The sequence below is a fragment of the Macaca mulatta genome, chromosome 15 (assembly GCF_049350105.2).
Source record: "Macaca mulatta isolate MMU2019108-1 chromosome 15, T2T-MMU8v2.0, whole genome shotgun sequence".
Taxonomy (NCBI): domain Eukaryota; kingdom Metazoa; phylum Chordata; class Mammalia; order Primates; family Cercopithecidae; genus Macaca; species Macaca mulatta.
In genome coordinates, this window is record NC_133420.1 from 6,515,107 (window position 1) to 6,527,782 (window position 12,676).

Below are 12,676 nucleotides of genomic sequence, written 5' to 3' on the forward strand. Positions count from 1 at the left end.
CCTGCAGCTTCCGTCCCCGGGGGCCGAGCGTGGTCGGATTGAGGGAAAGACAGGAGAAAAGAGCAGCTCTCAGAAGCCAGGTCTCGAGGTGTTAACGTTCTTGGTAGGTTTCCAAGTGTGATGAATTCAGCTGCGAAACTATTTTAATATGTGAAATAGATCTAATTTTCCTTTTTGAACAAAACCCCTTATTTACATTTTGCGGTTATTTTGAGCCTTTGCCATCTGTTCGGCCGGCTTCTGCCTCCCGCTCTTGGGCGTGTGGGGGCGGAGCCCGGTCCATCTCCGGGGCAGACCGCCGCCCCCCGGCCCGCACCCCAGATGTGGAAGATGCTGACTGCTGCCGGCTCACACCAGGTGGCCAAGAGCACAGCCTCCTGTGGCCCTCAGCCCAAGAAGCATTATCTTGTTTTCTTCCTTAAAAAAAAAAAAAAAAAAAAAAACCTGTGAGGCAAATTCTGTTTTAGAGCAAAGGGGCCTTTGCATCCAGGAATTACAGTCCCAAAGCGTAGGGTGGCAGCCGCGGCTCTGGGAAGATTCTGGGAGGCACCAAGGTGGACATGGCCCCTGGGGCCTGCCTGTGGGTTTGATGCCGTTGGGAGGAATGGCCCGGCCTTGGCCTGGGCTCCTGCTGGATAAAGGAGGCGAGGGTTGCTAAAGTGACGGCTTCTGTCGCTCCCCTCCTCCAGGCTGGGACTGGGACAGGGACGGGGAGGGTCTTGTTATTTCTGAGAGGGGGACCCTCTGACCAGTTCCCGTTAGCCAGTGGGGCTAGGGAAGCCCGGAGAGATTAAAAACAGGCCTGAGCCTCACAGCTGGCGGACAGCCAAGGCTGCTGGGCCTGACCAGGCCAGAGACTGTTCCAGAGGAATGGGGTGGGGAGGCCTCCCAGGCCGCGCAGTGAGAAAGGTGACCTCTGGTCTTCTGGCTGAGCCCAGGGGAGCCCCAGGAGCAGCCAGGGAGGCTCATCCAGGGCATCATGGTTCCGCGGCCTTGGGGAGGGGCGGGCCCTCCCGGCAGGCAGGTGGCTGAGCTCACGCCGCCCCGTCCTCACAGTGTACTGTCAGAACTTCGCCCCCAGCTTCAAGGAGAGCGAGATGAACGTGATCGCTGCGGACATGTGCACCAACGCCCGCCGCGTTCGCAAGCGCTGGCTGCCCAAGATCAAGTCCATGCTGCCTGAGGGCGTGGAGATGTACCGCACGGTCATGGGCTCCTCGGCCGCCAGTGTGCCCCTTGACCCCGAGTTCCCGCCTGCCGCGGCACAGGTGTTCGAGCAGCGCATCTATGCCGAGCGGCGGAGCGACGCGGCCACCATCGTGGCTCTGAGAACTGACGCTGTGAATGTTGACCTGAGCACCGCCACCAACCCGGCCTTCGATGCCGGGGAGGAGGTGGATGGGGCCGGCTCGGTCATCCAGGAGGTGGCCGCCCCTGAGCCACTGCCCGCCGATGGCCAGAGCCCCCCACAGCCCTTTGAGCAGGGCGGGGGCAGCCCCAGCAGGCCCCAGACGCCGGCGGCCGCGGCCCGGAGGCCGGAGGGCACTTATGCAGGGACTTTGTAAGCGGAGCTGGGTGGCTGCGCGAGGGACCGAGTACTAGAGCTGCTTGCATGCGTTACTAATACAAACAAATGTGATCAAGCCACTTACCTACTGAACTGCTACTGTTGCCTGAGAAAAATGTGATTTTTATTCTGCTTGTATTTAAAATTGATGAAGGAAACAAATGCATTCATTATACTGTAAACAATTAGGCCACTGGCAGCCTCCTGTGAGGAAGCTCCCAGAGCTCCCTTTTGATATTCACAAGGTCAGTCTCCACGTGTAGCTTCCCTCCCCCTTCTCGGGGAGGGCGGGAGGCCGCCAGGCCCCTGGTGCCCAGCCCTGCCCCTTCCTCCCTGCCCTTCCTGCTCCTTCTGCCCGGAAGGCGAAGCAGGGGCGGTGGCCTGTGGCGGGGGGTGGGGTGAGGGCTGGGGTGTGCGTCACTGACCCTTCCTTCCTTACCCGTGGAACCCCTCTGGGGTAATGGGGCAGGGCTCAGGCCCCAGGGCCCTAACTCCTCGTTTTTGCTTCTTTCTGAGACTCGGGGCCAGGCCCACCAGGCCTCCCACCTGTGTGGGGTGTGTGCACGAGTGTGTGTGTGTGTGTGCGCGCGTGTGCGGGGGCGTGGCGAGGGGGCAGGGATGGCTGTGGCTCACCCCTCGGGGGTGGAGAAAAGGGTACTTTATTCTGCCCCCTCACCCTGTCCTTGTTCTGCCCAATCCGTCTCGGCTCTGCAGCCCCTCGGTCCCCTGACCCCCAGGGCACCTCTGACCCCGCCTGGCCTCCCACTGTCCTGCCCGGGCCCACTGTGGGACGTGCACAGCTGACGGAGCCCACGCCGCCCTCTGCCGCCTCAGCCACTTTGGGATTATGCTTGTCTTGTTTTTTTTAGGTTTTGTTGTAATTTAGATCTATTTCATGTATGGTTTGGAAACTTTCCGACTCAATAGAGCAAAAACTTTGGGTGGGATGGTGTACCTGTCCCCGGCCCACCATGACTTGGGGCGGGTCATCTGTGGCAGTCAGGGTGCACCCCCCTGGCCCCCCGCCCAGGGCCAGGGACCACTCCTCTCCCACTGGGGGAAAAAGGGGGTCCCGGATGGGTGACCAGTATGTGTGAAGCTGAGCTCAGGGTCCGACCCGGGGAGGGGGGCTCCGCTCAGGCAGGAGGCAGTGGCCAGGGCTGGGCCAGGGCTAGAGTGAGTCCTCCCAGTACTGGGCTCCCCATCTGCCTTGGGGGTGTGCATGGATGGAGGCTGCAGGCAGGAGGTGGCCAAGACAGGTCTGGGCTGGGGCAGTTGGAGGTGTGGGCACTGGTAGGGGACAGAAGGTTAGGGATGCATGTTGGGGGCCAGAGACAGTGGAGGAAAGGCCCATGGAAGATGGGGCTGGTAGGTTTTGAGGCTGGAGTGCTTCCTTTGAAATTTAATTACTATTTTTTAAGTAGTGGGGGTCACAGACCATGTGAAGTCCTATGTGAAGTGCTGGTGTGGCCACCTACCCAGGTGCCTCTCCCTTTTGTTTTGGGGGCCTGGGCCCTTGTCCAGGGGCAGCCGTCCTTCTGAAGTGTGGCCAGAAGAACCCCCCATCCCAAGACTTGAAACGTCTATTGCTCACCTCTGTCCCTCCAGAACTCGGCTTCCCCATCTGCGTGTGCAAAACAAGTGCAGCGCTGTACCCGTCAGCACCCCCTCCCGTGTGCACACAGGCCGGTGAGCGGTGGCCGACCAGCACACCCCACTCCCCCAACCTCCACAACCCATCAAGTGGAGGCCGCCCCCGCAAGGGGAGGACCTTGTGCTGCACCCTGGCTTGGGGACCTACAGGGTGTGGGTTAGACGCATTCCCACTGGGTAACCCCTTTCTGCCCCACAGCCCACCCCTGTGGCAAGGCCCTGGGAGACCTCCCGTGGGGCCGCCTCTATAGACTGCACTCAGCCCCCTGGGCTTCCTCCAGCCACGCCCAGCACGTGCCTGCCCTCTAGAAAAATAAATTGCTTTCCAGAAGGAGGTGGGGGACCATGGGCAGACACTATGGACACTAACCTCGGCCCCTCCACCCGTTCCTCAGGGCCCAAGTCCAGGGAGACCAAGGCCTGCATTCCTAGGGCCGGAGGTGGATCAGTGGTGCAGAGATTTCTGGACCTCCTGCTGAGCTCAGAACCACCCAGCCTAGAGGGAGCCCCTCTCTGCCTCTTCCTCCCCTGTCTTGGGCCCAGGTGGGGTTGGAGCCCCCATGGGGCCCACTGGGAACCTGGACCAAACCTTCCTCGGAGCTGGGAGGAAGCAGGGGTGGGTAGGTGAGGTTGAGCTGCACTTCAGTTCCCTCTGGAGTTTCCTGCATCTGCCCCACACCCAAATTTGCACTTTAATTTGACCATCCCTGGGGGCCTGGCTGCTGACAGAAGGGCTCTCTGCGCCCTCCACTCCAAAGTGGGTGCCCCTCACCCTTGGCCAGGACAGGGAGGGAGCCGCTGGCCGCTGCCGGAGGCGGTGGCTGCACAGAGGACGCCTGACTGCTGCTCAGGCCTGCACAATGTCCCGTGGCCCCTTCCTCGTTTGTAATCGCCGTCTGTTCTGTTGTTCTGGGTAAGGAAGGCAAGAGCTATAGGTAAAACTTAAATAATAATAATTTAATGTGAATGGGTTCTGAGCTCTCCCTGCGCCCCGGGCGGGCCAGGCTGAGCATTTTGCACTAATGTGTCCCACGGTGGGCGTGAGTCGGGAGTGTCTGCGGACGTGCATGGCTGCTGAGCGGACCTGCTGTGTGCTCCCTCCGCGTCCTGAATGTACCGTGGGGCGGGGGCGGCGGCCCGGGCTCGGAGGGGCCTTCCAGAGTGCCTTAGCATCCTTTGATCATTTTTCCCAAGGAAACCAATTAAGAAAGCCGGACCCTTCCCTCCTTTGTTTACAAGATGACTAATTCCAGAATCCGGGGTTGTCCTGTCCTGTGAGTGTGACCCTGACTCATCCAGACCCTGTAGAGAGAGACGAGCCACTCAGTATTTATGAGCTGTCCGCACCTTTATCCCTAAGCCTGACTATTAGCAATACGCATATCCTATATAGAATCTATTACAGAGCTACGTTATCTCCGCACCTTTTAAGGAGGACAGAAGGGACTGGACTGTGTTGGAGCTGCCGCCTGGCAGGTGGTGGGCCTGATACCTAGCCGCCTCTCCTGCCCTGCCCTCCTCTTCCCCAAGGGGATGGGCCCAGGAGGCAGCTGGTTTTGCATGCAGAGGTCCAGGAGGGACCGGAGGTGTGACAGATACTGTGAGCCCAGCAGGCCGCGCCTGGCTGGGTGCCTCGGTACTTGAATTCTGTCTTGTTTTCTGCACTGTGTCTGCCCACCCGAGTTCTCTGTCGTCACTTAACTTTGCATTGGATTTGGTTATTGTACTTTGCCCCTGAATGTGGATGAAGCTGTGGGCGAGAGGCCAGCAGGACCCGCCTGGATGTCCCGGTGTTGGCGACCGTGGGTCAGGGCTCCTAGAAGGTGGGAGCCGGCTGCCTGGCCTCCTTTCTCCTCCAGAAAGAGTCATTCTTTGGCATTTGTGTTTGCCAGGAGGAAGGCGGATGGTAGGGACAGAGGGCTGGTCGGCCCTCGGGGCTGGACCCCTCTGAGGGGACTCTAGTGCCTGACCCTGGCCTGTCCTCATTCGACAGCTGGAGCTGTAAGCACTGGCCCAGTCCCCCCACCCCACCCAGCCGTGTACTGCCTGGGTTCCCCTCAGAAGGGAAATTTGTATGGAAACATCTTGGCAGCAAGTGGAAAAAGGTGTATGGCCCATGAACCAACTGCAAACTCCAAGAAACCTCTGTCTGCCCTCTGCCAGCAGTGAGTCCTAAACAGAATCGAGAACTCGTAGCTGTCCTCAGCTGTAACTACTGTTTCAGAATGTTGCTGCCGCATAAATTTGTCATGTCAGCCAGCCGGCTCCGGCTCCGTGTGCGAGTGTGTGTGTGTGCGTGTGTGCGCGCGCGCGCGTCTGTGTCTGTGTGTGCGCGTGCGTGCGTGTCACCACCGGAGCATTTAGGGCTTGGTACAAGATGTTTCTCAAATGGCAAAGGTTTTTCGTGTTTGTTTGTTTTGTTTCTTTGGAAAAAGAGAAAGGAAAATTATGCAGAATCGAAAGCATTCAGATTGGACGACCTGCTCGTATTCCGATCAGTCGCTTCCACTGTTAGCATCGTACACATGATTGTGATTTTTATGTCAAAAGAAGCCAAAACTTGCAATACTATTTTTAGCAGACAAAAAAAAAAAAAAAGAAAAGAACTAAGTATAAAATGTATAAATATTTTTGACTTGAACATTTGGATGGCACTGGGTGCAAGTAGAACATCCATCCTTCGGACGGAATGTTTGGAAAAGAGAGACTTTTAAAAAGGAGACGTTTGTTTTAAAGAGTCTGTTTAGGGGTTAAAGTACTGTAACTCACGACTGTTAAAAAATAAATTTTCCTGTGCTGTAAAGGAAGGTTTCACAGTACCACTGAGTTAGATTTCAGCCACAGAAGATGCTTCGCTTTTTTTTTTTTTTTTTTTTTTTGTGTGTGTGTGTGTTTTTTTAAGGAGGAAGCCTTTGTTTTGTTTTCCTAAGCCCTCACTCTCTTTTTGTGCTGTTACTCGGTAGAGTCAAGACTGTTACTTTTTAGCCATGGCTGACATTGTATCAATAACTAAAACTGAAACATCCAAAAGCTACCAGGGAAACAGAGGGCTTCAAGCGTGCTCAGAGCCGTTTCAGACAGTGGAAATCCATGACAAGCAAACAAAAGGATGTGATCATTAATTGTAAAGCGCTTTGTAAAATTCACATTTACAAAATAATAAAGTCAGTTCAAACCTAAGTTTCCTGGACTTGACTTGGCCCTGTGGGGTTTGGGGGAGACGCAGAGAAGCCAAGGTTGGGCTGTTGAAGGCGGGGTGGCCAGTGGTCCCCCAGGGGCAGCCTCAGGACCCCTGCCCCTGTTAGCGGCGTCCCCAGGCCAGCTGTCCACACAACAGGGCAGGGATCTGGCTGTGGGGTTCAAGGCCACCTGACCCGTCTCTTGCTCTCCCCAGTGTTTTACAAGGTGAGTTGGATGTCTGCAGGTATCAGTGTGCCTGTTAGAGGGGAGCCCTGTCCGGACCCCCAGGCGACCTGCCAGGACGGAGGGATCTGCTTTTCAGGGCCTTGGTTTTATCATCTGAGAAGTGGGGCAGCCCCTGCCTCACCTGCCACCCAAAATGTGCATGGCTCCCTCTTTCCCTCCCCCTCCCCCCTGCCACCCCGTCCTGGGCCACGTCTGCCCCCAGGTGCACAGAGAGACAAGTGCAGGTGGGCAGAGCTGGGCCCACGGGATTGGCCTTCTCTCCAGCCCTGAGGCTGGTGTCCTGGGGGTTCAGGCTGCGTGGCCAGCCCCACTTCCCTTTGCTCCTCTGGCGTGTCCACAAGGACAGGCCGAGTGCTTTGCAATCATGTGTCCCCCAGACCTGGGGTCCTGCCGGGCCCTTGATGGGTGCCTCCTACGTCTGGAAGCACTTTCCTCTGGACACCTGCATGGTGGGCTCCTCGCTTCCTGCGGTCATGTGAGGGTCTCGTCCAGGGGACCATCCTGATCACCTCACGGACACCCCTCCCTGGCCTCTCTTCCCCTTTTGCAGGGTTCGTGGCACCTGCTCTCCCGGAGGGAAGTGGTGAGTTTATTGGGCAGGGCTTCATGGCCGTGTTCCCAGAAGAGGATCCTCTGGGCCAGCACAGGGCAGCCCCTGATGTCTTAAATGGATGGATGTGGTTTCCACACGGGCCCCCTGGATGGAAGGGCCCCTGTGGCAATGCGGATGGTGGCTTGGGGTCACCCTGAGCCATTACCTCCTACAGGAGCCACATCACCACCCTGTCCCCACCAGGAACGCCCAAGGGGTCTGTTCCCTGGTGGGGGCCAGGAAACACGGAGCGTTCCGGTCCCCATCCCACCACCAAGTCCAGCCTCAAGCTGCCAGGGTAAGTGCGTCTGACTCAACTTCCCTGGAGAAGGAGCAGAGCCGCCGGCTCTCAGGACTGTCGTCCTGCCCTGGGCTTTCAGTGTCATCCTCCTGGAGAAGGAGCAGAGCCCCCGGCTCTCAGGACCGTCCTCCTGGAGAAGGAGCAGAGCCCCCGGCTCTCAGGGCCGTCCTCCTGCCCTGGGCTCTCAGTGTCATCCTCCGGGAGAAGGAGCAGAGCCCCCGGCTCTCGGGGCCGTCCTCCAAGGCAGGGTTTGTTTTCAGGGCTGGTCTGGCCACCCAGCCCCGCTCCTCCAGGCCGACTCTGCTCTAGACAAGTGGCACGTGCCCGCCCCACCTGGCCTATTCATTCACCTGCACGGGGTGGACTTGGCAGACGCTGAGTGTCCAGGCACCTGCCTGGCTGGTGGGGAGCTTGGTGAGGACAGGCAGCTTGGATGCACACCTGCAAGACCCCAAATGCCCCACCCAGGTGGGTTCCAGGCCACCCCAGCAGCCAGGACTGCTGAGGTCTGGGCAGCATGGTGAGGGGAGGAAGGGTCGTGGAGAATGCCCCAGCTCTGCTCAGGAATCCCGCCACTCTGGGAGGGGGCCCACCCAGCCCAGCCAGCCCTGGTTTTCCAAGGAGGAGGGGGAGCCAGGCACCTGCTGCCCATCCCATCCCATGTCCCGTATCCCCCATCCCCCGTCCTTCCAGTGGCTGCCTCGCCCTTGCAGCCCCCACAGAAACCGGCTGAGGCATCAGGGCACCTCCCCCTCCTGGTGCCCCTTTGTCAGTTTGGACAGGAGGGTGCTGCGTCAGCAGGACCCACGGCTTTGTCCCCGGCCCTTTGTACTTCGGCACAAAAGGGTCAGGAGCCCTGGGTGGAGGAGGGGCCCGGGAGGGAGCTGAGCCCAGAGTCTGGGGAGGGAAGGGCGCCTGCGGGGAGCCTGAGGGGCTGGGATGGGGCCCTGTGACCTCCCTCACTCCTGAGCTGCTTTGGGTCACGCGTGCCTTCTGGCACCCGTGGGATGGACAGACCCCACTCTGATGAGAGGAAGGCTCCCCGGGCTGCCAGTGAGAGCACCCCTGCCTTCACCCGCCTCCCGGCCTGATTCTGCTGTTACCCAGGGGCTGGGGGATGTCCAGCCCTGCCCTGTGCCCATCCCACCAGGCAGCCTGTGAGGAGTAGGCTGGCCGGACATTCTGTTTGGCGGTGGACACAGGCCTCTTGGGGAGGAACCATGGTGCGGGCGGGGGGAGTTTTACGGGTAAAGGGAAGGAGGGCGGGGCCAGCAGGTTAGGGGCAGAGGGCCCCTAGCTGCTCGCCTGGAATGGCTGACCCTGCCGTGGGTTACTGTGGCCCTCAGGCCAGGACTCTCTCTGGTCTCAAAGACTGGAAGATGTCTGGCAGTGGGCACCTCAGGCCAGAAGAAGAGTCCGGGGGCAGGAAGGGGGGTGGGGCGGGTGGGGGGAGGATGGAGCCTCATCTGCCCGCCCACAGGCACCCGGCTCCCATGACCTCTTGATCACTGGGGGCCCCACGTGGGTCTGAGCACACGGGTGAGGGGCAGGAGGTAGATTGAGTGGTGGGGTGTCCATGGGTTCCATGGGCTGTAACAGAGTTGAGGGGTAGAGAGGCTTGGAGAGGGCTGCATCCCCACCCTCATGTTGAGGGCCTGAGGCCACACCCTCCCCTTGGGGCTCCCTGGGGATCTGGGGCCATCCTGGAGGGCTGGAGCTGGGAGCGGGTAGAGGAAGCCTGGGGTGGGGTTTGGGGGAACTTCAGGTAGCCCCACTGGAAATGCGGCAGAAGTGAGCTGAGGGTTGGGCTTCCAGAGGGAGTGGGGAGCCGCTGTGGAGGGGTCCGCCTGGTGCCTGGGACCCCACCAGGCTGAGGGAGGCGATCTGGGTGGGCCAAGGGTACTGAGCAGGGCTGGAGGTGGGAAGGTTCCCAATGATAAGTCCCCACCCACCCTCTCCAGGGCCTCTCTCACAGGCAGGGCTCAGCTGGCTGCGGAAGGCTTGGGGGCCCAGAGAGAGAGGAGTTTGGGTGGGGTGCACAGACCTCTCAGTGAGCAAATAGCCAGGCTGAGCCACCAAAGGAACTGGCTTTCTGCCAGGTACCATTCCCACCTACCCTCAAGACCCAGGCTGGGCAGAGCGGGCGTCCTGAGCTGGGGGCAGGGGCCTTGAGATGGGGCCAAGGCTGAGATGTGTGGCTGGCTGCCAGCTCTAGCAGGTAAGATGAGGCAACCCAGGGAGGTCACTATGTGTCCCTCTGGCCCCCGTAGTCGGGCAGGTTCTGAAATGGGGCTCCCTGAGCACCAGCGCCAGGTACCTGCCCTGGCACCAGGAGGCAGCTCTCCCTCGAACAGGAGCTTCAGGGTGCCCCCCTCCTTCCAAGCCAAGCCCTTGAGAAGCCAGCTCCATGGTGCCCATCCCTCGCCCCCCTCAGCCCCTCTTCCTGGAGTCCTCTTGAGGCCAAAACTAGGCTTCCTCTCAAGGAAGCAGCCGTGGCCCCCAGCTGTGGGCCGCACTCAGGAGGGAGGGAGGGAGGGTCACACGGGACAGTCAGGAGACAGAGGGACAGCCTCAGAGGTCCTGAGCACGTGTCTTCATCCCCCGCTCCTCCTCCCCTCCAGCTGGGAGGCTCCAGCAGCCCAGGAATGTCCACAGCTCTGGCTGCCCACTGGGGTGCTGGTTCCCCAGCTGTCCCATGTCCCTCGTCAGTCGGCCAGGACCGTTCCGGGAGACCAGCGCTTCTCAGTGACTTCTCATCGAAGGGGCTCTGGGACAGACACGACCCGGTTCAAGGTCGGGCTTGGGGCCTGTGAGCTGGTGAGAGGGCACGTCTTTCCAGGCACCTCAGCCCAGGGGTGGCCCCGGAACTGGGATCCCAGCCCAGGGTTGAGGTCTCCTACCAACCACACCCACATGTTGAGGTGCCACCTGTCCCTTCACCTCGCCCCACCCCCACCACGAGGGGCTTCCTCTGCTCTCCTCCAAGGAGAGACGGATTGGGCTGTTTGGCCCTGTCCCTCAGGGGGCAGGGTGACATGGAGGTGGCTCTTTGGGAAGGGTGACAGTAGCAGTGGCAAGAGCATGCACACTGGCCAGTCAAGCTCAGGACACCTCTGAGGGAGTCAGCACCAGAGCTGGGGTGGGCCCCGGGCTCAGCCAGGCCGTCCCAAAGGCAAGGAGTCCTCCCTGGGGTGCCCTCAGACCAGCCTGGCTGCAGCTGGGCAGGTGGAGTTCTGCCGGATCAGGGTCCCTGGGGAGAAGCACTCCGGCAGCCCCAAAGACCCTGCAGGACCCCACGGTCACGGCAGTGCCCCTTCCCACTGCCCAGAGGTGCAGCCGCCCAGAACCCATGAAGATGACGACCTGCAAACAAGGTCCATCCGCCAAGTGCAACATGAAGCACCCTAAAACAGGGATGCACCCCAAGGGCACGAGGCTCCGTGAGGGGAGCCAGGCTGACAACTCCCTCCTGCAAGGGTCCACTTCGTGAGGTGCCCTGTCACCAAAATCACGGAGACAGGAAGTAGGATGGAGGGGCCCGGCTGTGGGTGCAGGATCCAGTGTTTCGTGGGGGTGGAGCTTCAGTTGGGGAAGATGGAGGGTTCTGCAGACGAGGGTGATGGCTGCACGACAAGGTGACTGTGCTCAGTGCCACTGAGTCGTGCACTGAAAAATGGCTAAAATTGTGGATTTAGACATAGCCGGGCGCAGTGGCTCATGCCTTGTTAGTGCACAGATCTGGCTCTGGGGATCTGGCGTGGGCCTGGACTCTGCCTTCAACATCCTGGCCACACAGTGAAGCTGTAAGGGCATCCTTTCTGCTGGGAGAGGTCGGCCCACACTCTCTGGTGGAGAGACCTGGCTTTTTCCTCATGCAGCACAGACTTGTGTGCAGAGACTACACAGACCAAAAATTGCACACTCGCTGCCTCCGGCGTTTGTGGTCTGCAGGCCTCGTCCAGATCGGGGTGCTCCGCACATCTTTGCTCAGCTTCCCTTTGCCGGGCTCATGGGAGCGCTGGGGTGGAGGTGTCCTCACTGCCTGCCCGAGAGGCATCCACGGTCCTCGCTGGAGATGTGCCCGTATGCCACCCCCTTACCAACACTGGGGCTTACGAATGGTTTCCTTTTTTACCAGATGGATGAGTGTTTAAAAAAAAAAAAAAAAAAAGGCCGGACGCGGTGGCTCAAGCCTGTAATCCCAGCACTTTGGGAGGCCGAGACGGGTGGATCACGAGGTCAGGAGATCGAGACCATCCTGGCTAACCCGGTGAAACCCCGTCTCTACTAAAAAATACAAAAAACTAGCCGGGCGTGGTGGCGGGCGCCTGTAGTCCCAGCTACTCAGGAGGCTGAGGCAGGAGAATGGCGTGAACCCAGGAGGCGGAGCTTGCAGTGAGCTGAGATCTGGCCACTGCACTCCAGCCTGGGCGACAGAGCGAGACTCCGTCTCAAAAAAAAAAAAAAAAGAAAAGAAAAGAAAAAGAAAAAAAACCTTCTTCTGACCTGTATGGTAGCAAATCTCAGTCAGCGGTTGCACTCCCACGTCCACAGCCATCCTGTGCCTGTCCCGGCCACATGGATGCTTCTCCTTGTTCACCACGGAGCCCTGTACCATTCCTGCAGGCCTTCCCAGCTCACTGGGTCTCTGTGGCTGTCACATTGCTGTGGGGTGGGCATTGGCCCAAGAGAAGTTCTGAGTTTCTCTTTTCATTTATTTATTTATATTTTTTGAGAGACAGTTTCGCTCTTTCACCCAGGCTGGAGTGCAGTGGCACGATTTCGGCTCACTGCAACCTCCGCCTCCCAGGTTCAAGTGATTCTCCCACCTCAGCCTCCCAAGTAGCAGGGATTTCAGGCGCCCGCCACCATGCCTGGCTAATTTTTGTATTTTTAGTAGAGATGGGGTTTCACCATGTTGGCCAGGCTAGTCTCGAACTCCTGACCTCAGGTGATCTGCCTGCCTCGACCTCCTAGTGTGCTGGGATTACAGGCGTGAGCCACCGCGCCAGGCCTGAAGTTTGGAGTTTCTATATCCACTCATCTGGCATCCTCCTCCGAGGATGCGTTTTTCTCTTTGACGCTGGCACCTGAGATCTGGGTCTGCTGATAACGGGGTTTCGGAAGCCTTGGCTGG

At 59.4% G+C, this 12,676-nt stretch overlaps 1 protein-coding gene across 19 annotated transcripts in view; it reads left to right on the plus strand.

Annotated features, from left to right (window-relative positions):
- The window catches only part of NACC2 (NACC family member 2), a 113,088-nt gene that overhangs the window by 95,860 nt on the left and 4,552 nt on the right, over positions 1-12,676 (plus strand). For 9 of the 19 annotated variants that reach the window (XR_013404645.1, XR_013404646.1, XR_013404647.1 and 6 more), the window contains exons 6-7: positions 7,197-7,229; positions 7,414-7,536. Coding sequence is in view for 16 of the 19 variants with exons in the window: in XM_077965562.1 (XP_077821688.1) it covers positions 7,197-7,229; positions 7,414-7,536 (156 nt within the window). In the remaining 3 variants the exon portion in view is untranslated. 19 annotated transcript variants of the gene reach the window in all.